The 21,653-nt window shown below is 37.4% G+C and overlaps 1 protein-coding gene across 1 annotated transcript in view; it reads left to right on the plus strand.

Annotated features, from left to right (window-relative positions):
- Positions 1 to 21,653, plus strand: part of CALCR (calcitonin receptor) — a 68,407-nt gene that overhangs the window by 13,348 nt on the left and 33,406 nt on the right. The window contains exons 4-6 of the mRNA XM_007939809.2: positions 1,251 to 1,363; positions 5,385 to 5,476; positions 10,098 to 10,224. Of these exons, the coding sequence (XP_007938000.1) occupies positions 1,251 to 1,363; positions 5,385 to 5,476; positions 10,098 to 10,224 (332 nt within the window). The remainder of the gene's footprint in view (positions 1 to 1,250; positions 1,364 to 5,384; positions 5,477 to 10,097; positions 10,225 to 21,653) is intronic.

The following is a 21,653-nucleotide window of genomic DNA, read 5'->3' on the forward strand; positions in this document are numbered from 1 at the left end:
ACTCTCAACCTCAGCAAGCAACCACAGGATTGTTGAAAGGTTGCTTGGAGATACAGTTTCCTGCTCTTTGATAAGCATCGAGCCCAAAGAGAAGGACTCCTGTGGCCAAAGCTTCTTAGATTCTTATGCCAAGTTTAACTACCAAGTGTCATTCCCATTATCTTACATTCTCATTGTGTCTGTACCTTCACACTAAGGGCTGGATCATTGAATTTTCTTCTGACTCTGGTTTCCAGTCCTAGAACAATTGCCACAAGACTATGAGACTCAATGCAGTGCTTAATAACCTTATAATAATAGCTTTGCAATGAAGCAGACCCAGCTATAATCCCTGGCCCTTCTACTTAGTAGATGTGGAAGGGGAATTTGCACAAAAACTGCAGTTTTAACTTCTTTGAGCCTCAGTTTCCTCATATACACAATAGAAGACCCACACCTAGCACAAAGAGTAATCATTGCTATTAAAAGAGAGAATTCTGCAAAGCATTTAGCACAGTGCCTGGCCCATAGCAAAAGTGGAAATCTTTAATATACCACTCCAGCTGACTCACCAAAGTACACTAACCAGTTCCAAAGTGATGAATACCTAAGAGATGTTTGAGAAAGTAAATAGTGAAAATGAAGTTATAAACCTCAGATTTAACTACGTGGGATGGAGAAAGATGATTCCAATTAAATCTTTTGAGAAACAGAAAGCATGACTCCTTGATTCATACCTTAATTTCAGAATTCTTTGCTCTATTGGATTTAATCAGGTAAAATTGCCAACATTTGGCCACTTTGACCCACAAAAACTGCAATTTCATACAGTCAATTTAAGAAAAAAATATTGTACATAAATGAGTTCCCATCTATAATCATAGTTCCCATCTATAATCAGAAGTTATAATTTTTAAAAAAATATGAGATATAGTATACTTAGCATTTTAGAGGTTTACAGAACTGGATTTAAATCCTGGCTTACTCACTATCTAGTGACTTTTCAAACTCTGTAATCTCTCCCACTGTCTGTATTCTTGTTTGTAGAATGGAGATTGCAATGCCTCCTTCATGGTGTTCTGCTGAGGATAAGAAAATATATATTAAAACACATATATAATACATAATTCATGGTAGCCTCTATCAAGTTATAATAAAATTAAAGTTCTATAAAGTGATTTACACTTTGGATTGATTTTAAGCATTAATTTATTATTTTCCATTCTTAGTATTGTGAGGTTTTAATGCAATAACTTATGTTTCATTAACAGAAAGGGTTACAAAATACTGTGATGAAAAGGGGGTTTGGTTTAAACATCCTGAGAACAATCGAACCTGGTCCAACTATACTCTGTGTAATGCTTTTACTCCTGAGAAGCTGAAGGTAGGTTCCATTTTAACTTTCAGTATCCAGTGAAAATATCATTATCAGTACACAAAAATGGATATATAACTGTAAAATTCTGCTACCAAGAAAAGATTTTACAGAAGGAAATCAGATGATGACCTGTAAGTTCTAGGGAGTCTAAGTAACATTAGAGAAAATGATGAGTTTCACTTCTTTGTCAGCCTCAGTGTCAAAGGAAGTTCCATTAGAAGAGGGAATCTGAACATTTACGGCAAGGTAAAAAGTGTCCGATACAGAAAATGGTAAGATCCCCTATGATGTCAGGAGAAAAGGCAGCATTTCCAGGGGCTCTCTAATATTTCCTTCCTCCTAGAAGAGTTCCAAAACTACAGGTTTTCCATAAACCACAAACTAACAGTTGCCCCCCTGGGCTGGCCTTGACCTGAGTTCCACTGTCATGCTTGGAGAAACCTCCTAGAATAAGATTTAGTGAGCCCATTAATAAAGGTGTGACTGTTCAGATTATTTTCAGTGGAAGCTAATCTGATTCGTTAAACTGATGTTTTACTGGCTGTTAAGTATTTTAAATATCATCTCTGCTTAGAAACATTGATTTAAGCCAATGGGGGAAAATAAACGATAATCTGTCTTTTCTTCACATGCACCAGAAGTCTCCTACACCAACCTCCTCTCTCACAGAACAGGAGAAACAATTGGTCATTGTTTAGGCATAGAGGATACGGCTGAGCAGCACTGGTGGCTATAACAGAAATTTTTGTTTTCTTCCAACATTTAGCATAGGCCTGTAAATACTAAATACTAAAACTTGGTATAGGCCTGTATACTAAATAATTACTATGTTGACAACTAGAAGCATATCGCTACTTTTGTTTGCTGTAGAGAAGCTTTTGGAGTATAAACCAAAAACTAAACCCATTGCCATCAAGTTGATTCTAATTCATAAGGACCCTATAGGACAGAGTAGAATTGCCTCACAGGGCTTCCAAAGCTATAAACCTTTACGGAACCAGATCGCCTCATGTTTCTCTCACGGAGCGTCTAGTGGGTTGCAACCACTGACCTGTTGGTTAGCAGCTGAATGCTTTAACCACTGCGCCATCAGAGCTCCTTCTTTGAAGTAGCAAAATTTATCTTTATTGAAAACAAAACAAACAACATCAAATACAAAAATTCACAGGCAAACGCTGAGGGCACCAAAACCCTTTACCCCTTTACACATTGCTTAGTCATCCCTGAGAATCCAATGGAGAGCTGCATCCCAATGGAGAGATTTTTCCTTAATAAAGTCTGAGTAAGGCATTTTCTGAGTGAATGCAGATTAATATTTGAAAAAAAACAAAAAAAGTAATCCTGTTAACTGATAAGCTAAAAATAGTATTAAAAACCCAAACTGACTGCCATCGAGTTAAGAAAACAGCGTAAGTACAAATAAATAATTCTCAGTGCTACCATATTTGACCTTCAGTGCTCCTCTCTAGGCACATACGATTAAAATTCTTTCCATAAATCATCAAACTAAATTCAGGCACAAAAGGTTGAAAAAAATACATTTTTTAGAATGCATTTAAATATAAAAACTAAAACTCTCAATCTTGGGAGTAACACAAGGATGGCAATTACGAGTTATTGATTTAATCTTGTTGTTTTTGTTAGTGACCCCTCCTTGGGTTTCCAAGTCAGTATCACTATGGAAGTAGATTGCCCCATCTTCCTTCCGAGGAGTGGCTGGTGGGTTTGAACCGCCAGCCTTCTGGTTAGCAGTCAAGTGCTTTACGCACTACGCTACCAGATTAATATCAGACAAAGCATTGTGGTGGTGGTGGTGGTGGTGTTAGGTACTGTCGAGCTCATGTCGACACGCAGCGACCCGATCTATGTACAATAGAAGGAAACACTGTCTGGCCCTACACCATCCTCACACTTGTTGCTGTGCTTGAGCTCATTGTTGCAGTGACTGTGCCAGTCCATCTTGTTGAGGGTCTTCCCCTTTTTTTGCTCACTCTGCTTTACCAGCATGATGTCCTTCTCCAGGGCCTTAATCATACACATTACTAAAACCAAACCAGTTGCGTGGAGTTGGATCCAGCTCATGGCAATCCTGTGTGTACAGAGTAGAACTGCTGTTTAGGATTTTCAAAGCTGTGACATTTCAGGTACAGATTGCTAGGCCTATTTTCCAAGAAATCTCTTAATGAGTTCAAATGCCAACCTTTCAGCTAGTAGTCAAGTGCTTAACCTTTTGTGCCACCCAGGACTCCAGATAACTCTATTTCAAAAGGTTTTTTTTAAATAAATAAATAAAGGACTATTCAGGAGGCACCTGAAATTCCATCTCTGTCTCCTTTAATACCTCTCAATAATGCTTTGTAGATTTCTTTGTAGAGATCTTGAACATCCTTCTTGAGATTTATTCTATTCTCAGACATTTGATTTTTTATGCAATTGTAAATACTACTTTTAAAATTTCATTTTGTGTATGTCTGCTGTTGGTTATAAAAATAAAATGGTTTTTGTTTACTTTTATATCCATCAACTTTGTTAAATTCACTTATTAATTTTAATAATTTAAGCTATTTTGCATTTTGTATATAGCATATAAGATTTTGTCAACTGTTTTTTCTCTTCCAATCCTTATCACTTTTATTTCTTTTTCTTGTTTTTATTGCACTGGCAAGAACTTCCAGTACAGTTTTCCACAGAATTGGTGATAGTGAACATGTCTCCTTGTCTTGCTCCTAATCTGAGAAAGAACATTTTCAACTTTTCACAATTAAGTGTGATGTTTGCAATACACTGTTTTTGGACATTTTTTACCAATTAAAAAAAGTTTTCTTGGGTTCCTTGTGTGCCAAGAGTTCTTTTTCAAAAATTGGTATTGAACATTATCAAATGCTTGTTATGCCTCTACTGAAGTCATGTGACTTTTTTATTTCCTTTATTCTGTCAATATTGAAAATTACATTTGTTGATTTTTCTGATGACAAATTAACTTTAGAGTGAGTTAATAAATCTAAATTACACACACAGAGATTGGTTTTACTTAACTGTATTTAGAATTTTTACACTGCCAATGAGTTAAGTCTGTAATTTTCCTGTTTTGTAATGTCTTTGTCAAGTATTATATCAGAAGTTTTACTGGCTTATTTTAACAAACTAGGAACTATTCCTTATTTTTCAACTCTCTTAAAGAATATTGGTAAAATTAATACTGTATTTTGTCCGTGAAAACACCTAGAAATGCATTTGTTATTGTTGTTATAGTTGAGTTGTTTTCACTAAGAATGTTTTTAACTATAGATTCAAGTTCTTTATTAGACATAAGACTATTCTATTTCTTCTTGTGTCAGTTTAGGTAAGTTGTTTTTCTAGTAATTTGTCTATTTAATCTAAGTTTTTGAATTTATTAGAATAATGTAATATATAGTATGTTCTTCTTAATATTTTATGTTTGTAGAATCCATCATAATAGACCACTTTCAGATTTCTCATAAAGGTTATTTGTGTCATTTTTCTATTTTTTTAAAGTTTTACTGAGCTGTGATTTACATACCATAAAGCCATCCATTTAAAGTCTATAATTCAGTAGTGTCTAGAATCTTTACAAATTTGTGCAACCATCACCATAACCCAATTGCAGAACATTATCATCCCTCCACCCAAAAAAGACCTTGCACTCATTAGCTTCTTGCAATTCATTCCTTCCACACCACTCCCACAGCCCTTCACATGGCAAGTAGTAGTCTTCTTTCTGTCTTTATAAATTTGTCTTTTCTATATATTTCATAGAAGTTGGATTATATAATATGTCATCTTTAGTGACTGCCTTCTTTCATTCAGCATAATTTTTTCAAGTTTAATTTAAAATTACTTGTGTGAGAAATAATTCTGAATGAGATTTAATTCAGCTTGAGTAATTGTTCTTTGAAAATAGGTAAATTTATTTCCACAAAATAACATCAGTAAATATAAAAAATAATTTAATTATCTGAGTTATTATTGTTGATTCATCTCTGTTTTTATATTGTTTTTGTTCCAGAATGCATATGTTCTGTATTATCTGGCAATTGTGGGTCATTCTTTGTCAATTTTCACCTTAGTGATTTCTCTGGGGATTTTCTTATTCTTTAAGTAAGTACACTTTTGATTTTCTTCTTTAAAGTACTAAAATAAATGATAAACTCTGCAGGAGTGTATGTGTAGGGATCTTCTACAAATAACCAAAGACATTCAACGTTGGAAGTTATGTAGTAGCAAAAAATAAATGAGTTAAAATACACTTTTTAATGCCATATTTGAGAAGAACAAACCAGATTAATATAATTTTCAGAAACAATATGCCTCCTCCCAAAATGAGGAAGTCCCGTGAGCCCATAAACACACTTGTGGTAGGGCTCCTCAACTAACATGTATGGGTTCAAACCACCAACCTTCTGGTTAGCAGCCAAATGCCTTACCACTGCCCCACCGGAGTTCCTTAAACACATTTCTAGCACAATTATTATTATTATATTTATTCCCTTGGTCTTCTGTTAAATTTTGTCCATATCATGTCAATATTCTTATATTGGCCAAGCAATATAACTGAACAGCAACTTGTTGTTAATTGAATAGCAAATAATAACATAAACAGAAAAAGAGCTCCTGTCAAATATGGTTTAGCAGGAGAAAGACTGGTAAACAAAAGAATAAGACATGAGGGATTAATTAGTAAAATTAGAATAAGAGTATTTGTGATTACAATGACCAGAATACAGCAGAGTTAAACACATAACATAATTAATCTTGGAATTTCTGTTCATTTTTCAACTGTATTTCACCACAGTGAATAAATATGTCGTTGTGGTTCCCATACAATTTTGACTAAACAGTCTGTCACTAAAAGTCTATTCTTTGAAATTTTGTAATATAACTATAAGAAAATGGAAAAGAAAAAGCCTGAAAATTTGTGTGTGTGTGTGTGTATTATATATTATATATATATATATAATTAATATATATATATAATTAATAAATGTATTTTTTTACTTTAAATATAAAAAAATATATCAAGTGAGAATTTCTTAGTTCTTTATTTCTCTAGTCACTTAAATAAGTGCAGAAGTGTGAGTGCCAAATCAGCCAAGAAGATAAAAAATTTTTTCCAAAAATTATTTCTATATTAAGGCATTGAAGATGAGTATTTTAAAGTGCAGCACATAGGTAAAGTAGCATATTACCCAACTTCAATTAATCCCAAAACTAAATGATCCTGTAAAAAAGAGGGTATGGGGACAAATTCTGTAGGAAACACCTGATTTTGTCCTGCTCTCTCTCAATTCAAAACAACTTAATAACAACAATTTGAATCTGGGGAGGAGAAACAAGTCTTACTGAATTATAATCGAAATCTAATCAAGGAAACATATAAATTCAACTACCTGCTCTGTAAGAGCAAACACAACAAGAAAAAATGGAATATCAGAAACACAAATGCTAGGATGCTAAATATTCAGACCCAAAAGAAGTCATATCTGATCAGAACTTAAATCTACCCAAACTGAAAGTATCAAGGGCATTTGTTTCCTTAAAATTGAAGCACATTCTTGAATCTTCTAATTCTTTTTTTTTTTTTTTGAACCTTTGGACTTTGGAAATATTAAAAATGATTGTGAAAAGGCAATTCTGATTATTCACTGAATTTTCTTTTAATTAGCAACTTTTTTCAGGATATTTTTCCAGACATTCAACATCACCCTTATAATTTTTACTGAACATCACAATTAAAGTTTTTATAATTTGTGCACTTAAATGGCATCATCTGTGTGTAACCTGAACAAAAATTAATAATAACCCACTTGCTTAATTCTACACTCCCATGGGTGAGTTATTTTGCAAAATTCGAATGATTTTATAAAACATGCATGAAATTAAAATAAGAAATCACACATAGCTCCGCTGCTGAGAGCACATACTGCATTCAGAATCATCGCATGGTACATGTAAGGGGAGGTAGGAAGCAGGACTAACTCTGAAACAACTCAGAATCATTCTCCCTATGCTATTGGAAAATGAATGTAGAAAAGTATATAAAGTTTCCACTATTTTGAAAGAACATTGAGCTTCTATGCCTTCTTCAACCTAGAGAGAGGAAAAAAAAATCAGTGATTTAAATCTTAGAGAGAAGACAATGCTAAAGATTTTAAGTGTATCAAAATTGGCAGAGTTAAATATCATGCAGGATGATATACAGGTTACTAGTGGTCCACTGTCAATATTCATTGGTCTAAGCCAGGCTGAATCCAATAATGAAGTCACAGATGCATGATTTACAGTAAGAATTATAAAGCGTTATTATGATTATAAGGAAGGTGGCAGGTCACAGGTTCATCAGAGTTAACTGCACCAGTTGCAAGATCAAAGGGTTTATGCAGGATAAATTATATTTATATAAACAACTTTTTCTCTATAAAGTTGCTACTTATCTTTAGTACTACAGTAAAACCTTCAAAAGCCTAAACCTGTATAAGGCAGAAACCTGTCAGAGAAGGAAAACTCAAATATTTTCCACTAACAGTAATAGAAAAGACTGCACTCTGTCAAAAGTGTAAAACTTGTGAGACAGAAAAACTAGGCAGTCCCATCAAGTTCTGGTTTTCACAGTTTTCACTGTGTAATAAAAATAATGAATAAAAAAATCCAAACGCATGGCCTTCAAGTCAATTCCGACTCACAGTGACCCTGTGTGACAGAGTAGATCTGCCCTATAGGGTTTCCAAGACTGTATGTAACTCTCTACAGAAGCAGATTGCCACATCTTTCTCCCCCTGGAGTGGCTGGTGGGTTGGTTAGCAGCCAAATACTTAACCGAGCTCTGGTAGCGTAGTGCCTAAGGTACTTGACTGCTAACCAGAAGGCTGGCGGTTCAAACCCACCAGCCAGTTCTTGGAAGGAAAATGGGGCAATCTACTTCCATAGTGATACTGTCTTAGAAACCCAAGGAGGGGTTGCTATGAGTCGAGTCCAACTTGACAGCACATAACAACACCACCATCACCACCACGGCTTCTCAAAATTATTAGGCTCAGTTTATTGAACACACTTCTCTACTGCTAAATCAAGTGGTAGTATGTGGTAGTGTATGCATGTTTTTGCATGGACACATGTGTGTGCATGTCTGCATGTGTGTGTGTGTGTAAGCTCTTCTCTAAATCCTATCTTTGTCATATGCCGTCTCTTAGAGATAAAGTTCTGGATTCTACCTCCGCTCAGCAAGTTGAAAATTTTAAAATATTACTTATGAACTATTTAGGAGCTCTGGTAGCATAACGCCTAAGGCACTTGACTGCTAACCAGAAGGCTGGTGGTTCAAACCCACCAAGCACTCCTTGGAAGGGTTGGGCAATCTACTTCCATAGTGATACTGCCTCAGAAACCCAAGGAGGGGTCGCTATGAGTCAGGTCTGACTTGATGGCACGTAACAACAACAACATGAACTATTTACTAATGTTTATGCTTGCTGAAATATTGAAAAATGTAGCTAGAATAATCAATATATATGGTAACAGATTCCTTCATTTCTTAAAGTTACCTGTTTCTTCAGATAATCAGCAACTTTCCTTTGATTTTGAAATACAGGAAAACATGGTAAACACAGACAATTTGCCTATTTCATCTTTCCCCAGAATTTTCCTTTTCTAAATTCCTAGGATTTCACTTTATTTTGAATTTTTTTTTTTTTTTTTTTTAGGAATAGCTGTTATAATTAGTCATTGTCATCATTGACTACATGTTCTAAGCTTTCACATGGTGAATGACATTATACTAAACATTTTGTAATATAATAAAATATGGCAAATACAAGATTCTTATTCATCCAGGATAAACATTCTAATTCAACTATAGCTATGTTGCAGGATATCTCCAGTTACATCAAAAAGTGGAATTAGATATTCAAAATAATGTTCATTTCTGTGCGAATCCACACAAATACATATGTATATGTTCATGAAGTGAAGGAGAGAGGAATGAAAATTCCAGCAAATTGTGAAGTACCCAAAAAGTTGGAAATGGCAAAGCTAGGAGACAGCAGTGCTCAAATAGGTTTTCTGGGACCCAAATCACATTAATTCATCACAAGGAGATTGAATCTGAGCCTCTGCTTGTGTCTGAGTGCCATCAGCAGGAGACTAGGGACCAAGGAACCGTGAGTTCATGCTGTTGGAATATGAGATCTAAGAAGTCAGAGAGATGGTAAAGAGAAAAAGCAGGAGACAGTAAACCTTGTGTACGTGATGGGTTAAGGGCACGGATTGAGTACTCTGTCACAGACAACCTTGGTACTGACTTCATGCTCTGATACCCTATCTTGTCATGCCATTTCTGCATTATATCAATGAACTGTAGACTTTTCATTTGAAACATGTTCCAAAAACTAGTGGCTTCTCTTGTAAGAATCCTTCTCTTAATTAACTTCATGGCATTTATTATAATTAAAAGTGATTTTATCGCTCATTCTCTCACTTATTGTAAGAAGTCACCCTTGGAATGCAAACTTTGAGCCACCATGATTGGGAAACTGTTTTAAAAAAAAAATTTTAAATCGGACAAAAAAGTAGTGATGGAGCTGAGAGAGAGCAGCCTCAGTTACTGTTCCCTATGTTCTCATCTGTTGTTAAAGAAAATAATTAAAATGTTACCCTTGGGATGTTATTCCAGGTACTTGAACACTTTGTCACCAATTTATGCTTTGTTATTTTTTTTCCCTCCCAGGAACCTCAGCTGCCAAAGGGTTACCCTGCACAAGAACATGTTTCTCACCTACATTTTGAATTCTATGATTATCATCATCCACCTTGTTGAAGTAGTACCCAACGGAGAGCTGGTGAGAAGGGATCCGGTAAGCACTGCATGATTTGTTTTTAATTTTACTTTAAGGGATACAGTACCACTGTAAATAATGAACATGGTATTGTTGCTTGATGTAAGCAGCTGCTAATGTGTAATCCTATTTACTCATACAGTTGAATTTTGTATTAAGCAAGGCATATGATTTCTTTGTAGTCCTTGGAAGTAATTGTCACATGTAATGTGAGCATAGACAATAGGAGATATCCTAAGGCAGTGCTTCCCAGGGCTCCAGTGTCATTAATAGGGTGCAGGTCTGCCAGGCTAGGCGTGGGCCAGTCACATCAGCCATGAGCAGCTAATGGTTTACTCTAGGGAAGTATACATTATCATGTATATGTCATGTATATATTATCATGTTCAATGTCTGTATGACTTGAAAAAGATTTACACTGACATAACCAAAACCAAAAACCACACTCACTGCCATTGAGTCCATGCTGACTCATAGCAACCCCTAATGGGTTTCTGAGGTGGTAAATCTTTACAGAAATAGATTGCCCCATCTTCCTTCCATGGAACAGCTGGTAGATTTGAACCTCCAACCTTCTGTTTAGCAGTCAAATGCCTCAGGCACTACGCCACCAGAGCTCCTTTTCATGGAGGATACAAATACAGTAAATATTTCTATTTTAAAAACTCCAGAACTGTTTCTTTATGACTGCTTTTTCAAACCTGCCTTATTTGGTTTTAACAATAAACCTTTGCCTTTGAATATCTGTTAACAACCTAGCAGACAACAATTGGCACACTTTAGTTGGACATTTGAAACAGTTTAATTGTCTGATCATTTACTAGGTTAGATATGAAATTGCCAATAATCAATCTACAAAATTGGCAAATTCATGTTTCATCTAATACAAGTATTTCCTTCTGCTATACATACAGTTGCTATGAGTTGGAGCTGACTCCATGGCACCTAACAACAACAACAATACAAATATGAGGATAATACCCAGGGGCTAGTAACACCTGGGGCACTTCACCTGAGGTCTGAATGGACAGGTGGTGAGAGTGGTGTAGGAACCTAAAGACAGAGAAGGGGTGGTATGGTGAGGGCCACCCTGTAGGAACTTGGCCTTCTGTCTAGGGCCACAATCAGGGAGTAGGGAGACAAATATCCCTCGTTCACTTTCCTCTCATTTCCCAATCTCTGCTGGTGTTCCCCATTGACAGAGCTCAACTAGAAACCAAAGGACAAGCGAGTCCTTGTACAGACATGCAGAGCTACCTCTCTAGGCCCAGGACAAAGAGTGCATTCTGCTGGACACGTGGAATCTATCTAGTGTACAATGAATGGCCATGGGATGTTTTCATTTTTATTTCTCTTCTTGAACTGTGTTTCGCAAGCATCTGTAGATAGCCTCATCTTTCCAAACTGGCATTTGACAGCTCTGACAACCCAACAATAAAAATGTGTGAAATCTGCCTGGAGCATGCCTACTGCATGACCATGGAATGGCATGGGAAAGCAGCTTAATTTAGCTGCTAATGAATCAGTAGTGTTAACAATATTTTCAGTATTAATATATCCAAAAAGGCATTGTAATTCATCTTTTAAAATTATGAGAAAATATCCTTTGTTACTCTCCTACAAAATGATGTGACCAAAGGGTTTACCTCAATGAGTTTTCTTTTCTAATGTGAACTTTGTTGTTGTTGTTGTTGTTATGTGCCGTTGAGTCGGACCCGACTCATAGTGACCTCTCTTTGGGTTTCTGAGGCAGTATCACTACGGAAGTAGATTGCCCCATCTTCCTTCCGAGTAGTGGCTGGTGGGTTTGAACCTCCAGCATTCTGGTTAGCAGTCATGTGCCTTAGGCACTATGCTACCAGAGCTCCCAATGTGAACTTATTTTAATGAAAATCATTTTATTTAATCCACACAATACCCCAGCAAGTAGTGGTGATGCTGGTGGATATTACCCCCTTTTAAAAAACTGGGGAAACTAAGACTCAGTGAAGGCTAGCATGGTTGCTGCCATGGATAGTTAGAGCTGGCATTCAAACCTAGAGCTATCTCACACAGAAGCCCATCCTCTTTCCTCTACACTACATGATGTTCTTGATTGTCGTTATTTACTCAAGGTGAGTTCTTAAAGAAATGGTCCCAGCCATTCCAAAGCAATGACTCTGCCCATGTCTGGACACGCACACCACAGTTAATTAGGGAAACCGATCCTCACTGAGTTTAAAACAGATGTAGAAGTAATTAAGTAAGCATCTCTCTGGAGAGAAGACACAGAACTTAGGCTTCCCATTTCCCATTAAGTGTGAAGACCCTGAGAAAGTTACTGTGAGGTAGACCAGGAAATGGCTGAGTCATTAAATAATCAACCCCATGACCTGAGAGCTCTCAGTAAGATTTAAAAATATTGTAAATTCTTGAGTAAACTTTCTTCATATCTCCTTTGGGAATCTCCTTGTCATAACTCATGGCTCCAGGTTACTCTCTGAAGGTAAAGGTGAAGGGAGTTTATTACTCATTGTGAGATCCTGCCAACTCTTTCGAGGCAGGGAGAAAACGTTGCTGTCGAGTAGCATCTGCTTCTCATGTGTGCGAAGTAGAACTGTGCTCCAGAGGGTTTCCAAGGATGGGATCTCTCGGAAGCAGGTCACCAAGCCTTTCTTCTGCAGTGCCTCTGGGAGTGTTCGAACCACAACCTTTCCATTAGTAGTTGAGTGCTTCAGTATTTGCACCATCCAGAGACTGTTATCTTCCCTAAATCAACAAGTCAGGGTTCTTCTGAGTTTTCCCTTAAATTATAAAAGCCATTTGAATTTATATATCAAAGAAGAATAAGAAAAAAATCTCTTTACTTGCCTCCAAGGGACTGTCCTGGAATCCCAAAGAAGCATAAAAAACAAAAAACCAAACTCACTGCCATGGAGTCAGAGCCAACTAATAGCGACCCCTCCTTGAAGCTCTGGTGGCATAGTGCCTAAGGCATCTGACTGATAAGCAGAAGACTGGCAGTTCAAAGCCACCAGCCACTCCTTGGAAGGAAGGTTAGGCAATCTACTTCTGTAGTGATACTGCCTCGGAAACCCAAGGAGGGGTCTCTATAAGTTGAATCCAACTCAATGGCAGTGAGTTTGGTTTTAAAGAAGTATAAAGCTTTTAAAAATTCCCAAGGTCATATACTGAAAGCAATTCCTCACAGAGTTGCTGTTAACCCGTGTGCTGTAGCTAACTCCGTAGGTGTCTGTACTTGTCTTTACAAACAAGCCTATTATTCCATTAATTGCTCTTAATAGACTTGAGTTCTCACTACTACATGTTTTCAGTATCACAGAATACTGTAAACCAGACATGGCTAAGCACTACATCAGACACAGTATACAGGCTGCCTCCTCTTTGCCTACAAGCCAGCCCAGCCTTGCCTTGCAGCTCCTCTGCTACCAAGGGACCTTGAATAAAGCCTGAAAGCAGGTGCCACTGAGGGAAGGCTTAGCCACCAGGCAGCTGGTTTCCTGAGGGAGTCTGAATGTGACTTTGAGAGAACTGGAGAAATTAATAAGAAACTTTTTTCTTGGTATAGAGGTGTGTAAGTAGCTCTCCCACCCACATTAGGCATTCTGAAAGTGGCCTAAGTTTGAAAAATAGGAAAGCAGCTTATCTTTCTAGCATGACTAGCACTTGGTTCTTGCAATCAATATATTTTAACCTAACAGACTTGTTATTTTTAGCTATGAAAGAGCAAATTTCCTAGGGAAAAGCTATGTAACACTTGAAAGACTTGTTCAATCAATCAAGTGTTCAATGAGCACATAAAACTCAAAGTCTTCAGGCTGAACTGAATTCATGCCACTTTGGAAAAATATCTGTTTGTGACGTTTCCTTCCCAACCCTTAGGAAGGTGTCAAACCTCACATGGAGAAAGCTCCTTGTGCCTCACCATCGTACATGTAGGGTTCAGCCATATGTTTAACTATTTCAACGTGGTTTTTCATGGCCAAATCAAAGAGTAAAAAACATGGATATTTTGTTCTATGTGCCTAAAAAAGAAATATCCTCTGAAGTTGAACAAAATGAGAACAAGTCACCGATAACAAGCCACTTACAAGTAGTGCCATATCATAATATGAGGATGCAATGTGCCCACTTTCCCATTCCCATATGTCTGTTTCTGCTGTAAGACAAAGTTTGAGGAGTCTTGGGTGGCTCATATGGTTAAGCGTTTGACTACTAGCTGGAAGGCTGGCAGTTGAACTCACCTAGATGGACCTCAGGAGACCAGAGCCTTAAAGATCCTATGGAGCAGTTCTACTCTGCACACATGGCATTGCTATGAATTGGAACCAATGGCAGCTAATAACAACAATATGATCTTCACAACCATCTGTTACATAAGACAAACAGATGCCTCTCACCAAATACTTACAAATAGTACAGGCTAAAAGAAATAAAAATAAAAACCCACTAAAACAGCATAAATGAATTCATTATTTTAAATTGTGACAGATCTATTTCACACAGAGGAAGCTAAGTTACTTGTTTAGTTATTTCTGTACTTGAATAGGATTTCTCTATTTGAGTCACTATTGCCCAATGAGGTTTATGTTAAATCTCTTATCTAATCCTGCGTATACAAACAACCTATTATGCTCTGTTCCTCTTTCTTCAAGTAAAATCAGTTCAAGGAAGAGTAGGAAAGAATTTTCATGTAGGCATGTTTTACACATTATTCGTCCTTGAAACTGCTTACGTACTATCGCCAAGATTTGCATTGTGTTTCATCTTAAAGAATGTGTTTTCTGTCATAAATGCATTCATATATATCCGATTTCTTGCATATCTCTTCCATTCCAAAATATTAGTAGATTGCAGTTGAAATTATAAGTTCAGGGGTCAAAGAAAAAGAAAATTTTTCCCTATTGTTGTAGATTTTAATGTAAAGAGAAGAAGCAAGAACTAGGAAAGAAGGTTTAACTGCTAATTCCAAGCCACATCTTTTCTAGGAGTTAAGTTTTCTATCACTAAATAAACAGACAAAATATTATCCAAAGGCTTAGGACCATGACAACATGTTACTAAGTTACATGAGAAATCATATATTCTTAACATTACTTGAAGTGAATTATTTGAAATATCGATTTATCTTGAAAAATTGGCATTTCAGAAAACATTAAAATAAGGTTCATCCTAGCTAAGAAAAGTGGAGACAAGGAAGAAAAGACAAAGAAAAACAGCAGAAGAATTTTTTTTTTTTAAAAAAAGGGAAGTTATTGCATATTGTCAATCAGTAAACATTTACTGAAATTACAATTAACATAAAAAGCATAATGATAGTCCTAAATTAAAGAAAAACGTATCTATCAGCCCTTTTATATATATATAATTTTAAAAATCTTTTCTCTTAGGCAAACTTAAAGCAGAATTGCAGGGTTTTTTTTGTTTTGTTTTGTTTTTTTCACGTTAACTCAATTCTTAGGTCACTAAATCAGCAGTCAAGAGGCAACAAGACTTTCCTTCCCAATTCAAAAGGCATCTATTGAAAAAATTGTGTCTCAAAGAGGGAAACTTCATCATCCCAAATGCTGTTACACCACTTCTGTAAGAGTTATTTTATTTTGTTGAAAGCACAGTGTCTGGTGTCTTCACTAGGGCATCCCTTTGGGTTTGTGGTCCTTTTCCCTTTTCCCATCAGAGTAGTTTCTTTTCTTGGAAGTTTATGGTTATGCAGATTCTCCTCTCTACAACCAAAGGTGAACATCGTATGCCTTCACATTCTTAACAACAACAACAACAAAAGTTAAACCCAAAATAGCTCATGGCATAAATAAGGGCTGTATAGAGCCTCAGTTTATTGAATGATATGAAAATTGTACACTGTCAATTGCATCATTTGAACACTTCATTTCCATAATACCTAAAGTTTTCATTTTCTTGTTTTAGCTACTCATCCAAGGATCTCTCTGTAGAGAGTCAGGAGCAGAATTAAATCGTTGTTCTTGCTGCATCTAAAGGAAGGTGGCAGCATGCTAGTCATTTTCTAGGAAAAAAAAAATGTCTGTGAATTTTTCATCTGCATTTAAAAGGGACAATACAGGGAGATTAGTTTTTATTGGGAACCTAGTTACTTTGCACCTCAAAAGCCCAAGCAATAGACTCACATTTTCTATAGCCTCTTAAATAAGTAAAGTCAAATGATTCCCAAGTTCTGAAAAACAAAATCAATTCCATCTATACCTCAATAGTTCAGGACAATTGAGCCACCAGACTATGTCAGAGCTTCACCTTAGACACAGGAAGATCACCCTGGGATGGATCCTCAAAACCATGGCACTAGATGATAGTAAAGCACAGCATGGGAGCTAGACTTCTCTTGCTCAGCCCAAGGGCAGCCTGGTGTAAGGGAGGGCATATAAATGTGAGGAAGAGAACAGGGACCGTGGATGTTTGACATGAGAGATCTGTGATGGATAAAAACAGATTAAACAAACAAACAAAAATAAAACTCATTGCCATCCACTCGATCCCAACTCATAATGACCCCTCCTTGGGTTTCAGAGGCAGTATCTCTAAGGAAGTAGATTTCCCAGTCTTCCTTCCAAGGAGTGGCTGGGGGGTTTGAACCACCACCCTTCTGGTTAGCAGTCAAATGCCTTAGGCACTATGCCACTAGAGCTCCTAAAAACAGATTAGGATTATCCATTTCATTAGGCTATGGAAGAAATTAGACTGGGAATGAAAAAGTATGATGAGTTTGAGGGACAATACAGAGAGATGATGCCCTGATGTAGTGGTAATGGAATGAGGCACCCTACTCTGGTCATTTATGCTACTCCTTTACTTACCTGTCAACTCCAATTAATGGTGTTATACCCAAGATTATATGGTGTAGAAAATTATAGAGGATTTCTTTTTTCCTTTTAAAATTTATCATCTATATTTGCCAGTTTTTCGTATGGATTTGAAGAATAATTTATTCCCAACATGATTATAAACATCAACCAATTTTCCAATGACTCTCATTTAGCCAAACTGGGTGGCACTAGCAAAAAACAAAACAAACAACAACAAAAAAAAAACTCACTGCCATCGAGTCGATTCTGACTCATAGCAATGCCCTTTGTGGATTTCCAAGGCAGTAAATCTTTACAAAAGTAGATTGCCCCATCTTCCTTCTAAGGAGTGGCTGGTGGGTTTGAACCATGAACCTTCTGGTTAGCAGTCAAATGCCTTAGGCACTACGCCACCGGAGCCCATGACTTAAAAATAGTATCTTGTGAAATGGTTAACATGGAGAATCTTTATGTCAACATTGGCAGCTAATTTCTTCTTCCTTGAAAAGGCTGTCATGAGTGTAGTACAGAACTTCTTACATATTCGTTTCCATTCTCTAAGGCCTTCCAGTTAAGATATTACAGGTTTTTGTACACTCCTTTATGGTATATTGGTTTATTGCTAGAAGGCTGTGTTCACTTTGATATCTGGTGTGCTTCGTTGAACTGAATTGCTCCAGATAGCATTGTTCTCAAATCCTAGCTCTTCTACTCAGGTACAGAAAAAAAACTCTAACTCACTGCCGTCGAGTCATATCTGAGCCATAGTGACCCCTCCTTGGGTTTCCAAGGCAGTATCAACTACGGAAGTAGATTGCACAACCTTCCTTCCCAGGAGTGGCTGGTGGATTTGAACTGCCAGCCTTCTGATTAGCAGTCAAATGCCTTAAGCACTACACCACCAGAGCTCCTACTCAGTTATAGATGACTCTATAATCTTGGGCACATTACTTAACCTCTCTGCCTCACTTTCCTAATGAATAAAATGGAAATAATAATAGAACCTGTTGTGAGGATTAAATGAACTAATACCCCTAAAATCCAAAAAACAGCATTTGGCACATAACAACACTCAAATGTTAGCTATTATTATTTATGTTATTGTTGTTAACATTGTCATTAGACCTTTAGCACTTGTCAATTTCTAATTGTGGCACCAGTATTTTTCTGTTTTCCATAGCATAGGAGATGGGGAAACAGAGCATTTATAAAACACCGCTTCAATCCAATAGGGGCAGAATGCACACATTAAGATGTTTGTAGATCACACATTACCAAAAGGTCTGAGATCATGAAACTAACCTGATCATAGCTTGAAATTCCCAATGAAGATTAATAGAATACCCTCACCTCACCATTGAGCTATCACTTTCGTTCCCCCACCACATTTCTAAGAAACTTCCTTTTCTATCAGTCAGAACTGAGAGTATCCTGCTTTCCCATTTCTCCTGGCTTTGTTTTCTGAACACTTTCAGACTGCTTCCTTTCCCAATTTCCAGAGCATCTTCCAATGTGTTTATTTCACGAGGCTTATGTCCCTCCAGTGTCTTTTTTTTTTTTTTTTAACAAACCGAGTCACAATTACAGTTCTAGGGATTCAAGCTCATTTCCTCTGCTAATTTATCAGGTATCATCTCAGGATTACATGGCAGATTCACATTGAATTGAAAATGTTTTCTCTTTAAAATCCTCTAGAGAAAGTCTGCAGTACTTTTCTACAAAACTTTTTAATGCTCACTTTCTGACTGAGGGATTTTCTATGTCATTCAGCTGGTTTTAAAGACTGTACAAGTTGACAGTTTTTAAGTTGATATGGGGCCCTTTTTATCCCTCAGTTTATCAATTGACTGGCACCTTGACAGAAAGGTCTATAATTCCTCTTCTTGAAGTTTGATTATACATGTGAATCAAAGTCAGGATGTTTCCCGTGGCATTGTGAGCAGACTGGAATAGGAAGCCTGTGCTCTTTGATGGTTATGATTATCAGCAAGTAACCAAAACATGGGAGAGATGCTGCGGAAACTCCCTTTGTACCCTAAATCTATCCAAAGTGCGGTCTGTGGACCAGAGTATCAGCATCACTTGGGCACTTCTTGTTGTTGTTATGTGCTGTCGAGTTGAACCTGACTTATGATGACCCCTCCTTGGGTTTCTGAGACAGTATCATTACAGAAGTAGATTGCCCAAACTTCCTTCTGAGGAGTGGCTGGTGGGTTTGAACCACCAGCCTTCTGGTTAGCAGTCAAGTGCCTTAGGCACTATGCTACCAGAGTTCCTTGGGCACTTGTTAGAAATGTAGAATTTCAGGCCTCACACTAGACCTTTGGAATGAGAATCATTACAACTGGGGCCCAGGAATCTGTGTTTTAACAAGCCTACCCAGTGATTGTGGCTAAGGCACTTGACTGCTAACCAGAAGCCTGGCGGTTCAAACCCAGCAGCCACTCCTCAGAAGGAAGACGGGGCAATCTACTTCCCTAGTGATATTGCCTCAGAAACCCAAGGAGGGGTCGCTATGAGTTGGGTCTGACTCGAGGCACATAACAACAACAACAACACCCAGTGATTCTGGTGCACACTAAAATTTGAGAAGCACTGCTATTGACTCTTCATGATTTACATCTGAATTGTACCTACTTGGAGGGATTCATTATAACATCATTGCTTTCAAGGACTCATAATCCTTTAACTAGCTATACCAATCACCATTGGAGTTTAAAGTTAAGGGGTAGATTAAAGGATATACTTAAGCTTGTATTATGTGTGAAGGGAGAGAAAAAAAAACAAGACCATTGCCCTGGGTTTCAAGCTCATGCCCCCATTTTTAGGGAGGAGGACTAGGAAAATCAATCTAATTGAATGTCTGTCTCATTTGAGCTATTCTTCCTGGGTGACAAACAAAAGTAATTTCTCTCTACAGTATTGTCCACTCCAGTCCTCAACATTTCAGAGGAGATAGTGAAGATACAACTTCCATTCTCAAAAAGTCTGCTCCAAAGTGAGACAAAAATGATACAAGCACCACTGAGATATGAGAGGCAGAAATCCTATAGACACAGTGCTAGCTGGTAAATGCACAGGCAGGTGAATGGTGGTTATTCACTGTGATATCTATCCCCATTCTTCCCAAAAGCAAAAAACCAAACCCACTGCCATTGAGTCGATTCCAACTCATAGCGATCTCTATTAGGGTTCAGAGGTGGTAAATCTGTACAGAAGTAGATTGTCTCACCTTCCTTCCACAGAGCGGCTGGTGGGTTTGAACTGCCAACCTTCTGGTTAGCAGTCATATGGCTTTGGGACTGTGCCACCAGAGCTCCTTTCATCCCCATTTGTACCTCCTTATAAATTATAACAATAAGATCAGGCTTTTGAGGTGCATTGCTGAGATATCTTACATCTTGACTGACTCTACCTGGGCTCACCTGTAAACAAAAATATGATTGGGCCAGAAACTTATGAGACCCCAACAAAATTGACTACAAGATCGCATTCCTTTTTGTCTTGGCTTTTACTTATTATTAACCTGCCCTTCTCCCCCAGGACATTCTTCTCTGTGTCTTTACCTGTCCTCCTCCTTATCTCCTAGTTCTGGATGGTGTTCAGTGGAACCTGCTCTAACAGAGTGCTCAGTTCTTTCCTCTGCCTGATTTGTATCTAGAATGTGGGCAATATCCTAAGCCAACCAGTTGTTCAGAGGAACCTGTCTTTTCCTTATGCTCCTGGCTCCTTTTCTCAAAGGAGAACCCCATACGGACTCTGAAAGTATTAAAACCCTCTTCCATTATCGCAGAGCCTTGAATGTTCTGTTTCCATGAAGAAACTAGAAGAAGCTCTTTCCAGTGCTTCTTGAGACACACAGGTCCCAGAGATAGCCATGAGTGACATAAAACACTTCTACAGCATAACACAATTGTTGTTCCTCAAATAGTTCTAAAAAGAAGTTGTCTTTTTAAAAGCAATCAATAATTTTCCCCTGGGGAAATGAAAAGAACTTCTACTATATAGAAAAATTTAGAAATAAGAATGCCTCAGGAAGAAAAAATGTTTACAATATTATGGCTAGAACACATATTATAAGCAGGGAAATGAATGATAGCAGTAAGGTAAAAAAAAAAAAAGTTCACTGAAACCTGAAAGAGTTTAGGGTATAGTTAACAGGTCTGCTGTGTACTGCCTTTAAAACTAAAATGTTATACTCAAAGAAACATCCTTGTTTCTCCCCATAAAAGTTCCAAGTTCGAAATTTAGTTCAGTGATTTAATATGCCAGTGAAACAGATGGCTTCCTTCAAAGTATGAAATAATTAAATGCTTAACAAAAAAAATCATTAGAAGAATATAGTATTTTCGATTCAATTTTATACATGATTTTCCTTGAAAGTAAAAGTCTGAATGGAGGAGCAATTTAGTGGAATTGCATCAACCTAAGGGCATAGGATGGGGCTTGTGCTTAGTAACCAGGAGCGAGGTAAGCACGGGCGGGCTTGTAATTACTCACTGATCTGCACTGAACACTTTCCCTTGTTACCCTCCCGAGAGGGACCGGGTCTCTGGGAGCAAGGTAAGCACGGGCGTAGCACAGAGTAGCAGGCCGGAGGAGCAGGAGAAAGGGGTAAAACCCAGGAAGCCA

The sequence above is a fragment of the Orycteropus afer genome, unplaced genomic scaffold (genome assembly GCF_000298275.1).
Source record: "Orycteropus afer afer isolate SDZICR_OR568_19922 unplaced genomic scaffold, OryAfe1.0 scaffold00063, whole genome shotgun sequence".
Taxonomy (NCBI): domain Eukaryota; kingdom Metazoa; phylum Chordata; class Mammalia; order Tubulidentata; family Orycteropodidae; genus Orycteropus; species Orycteropus afer.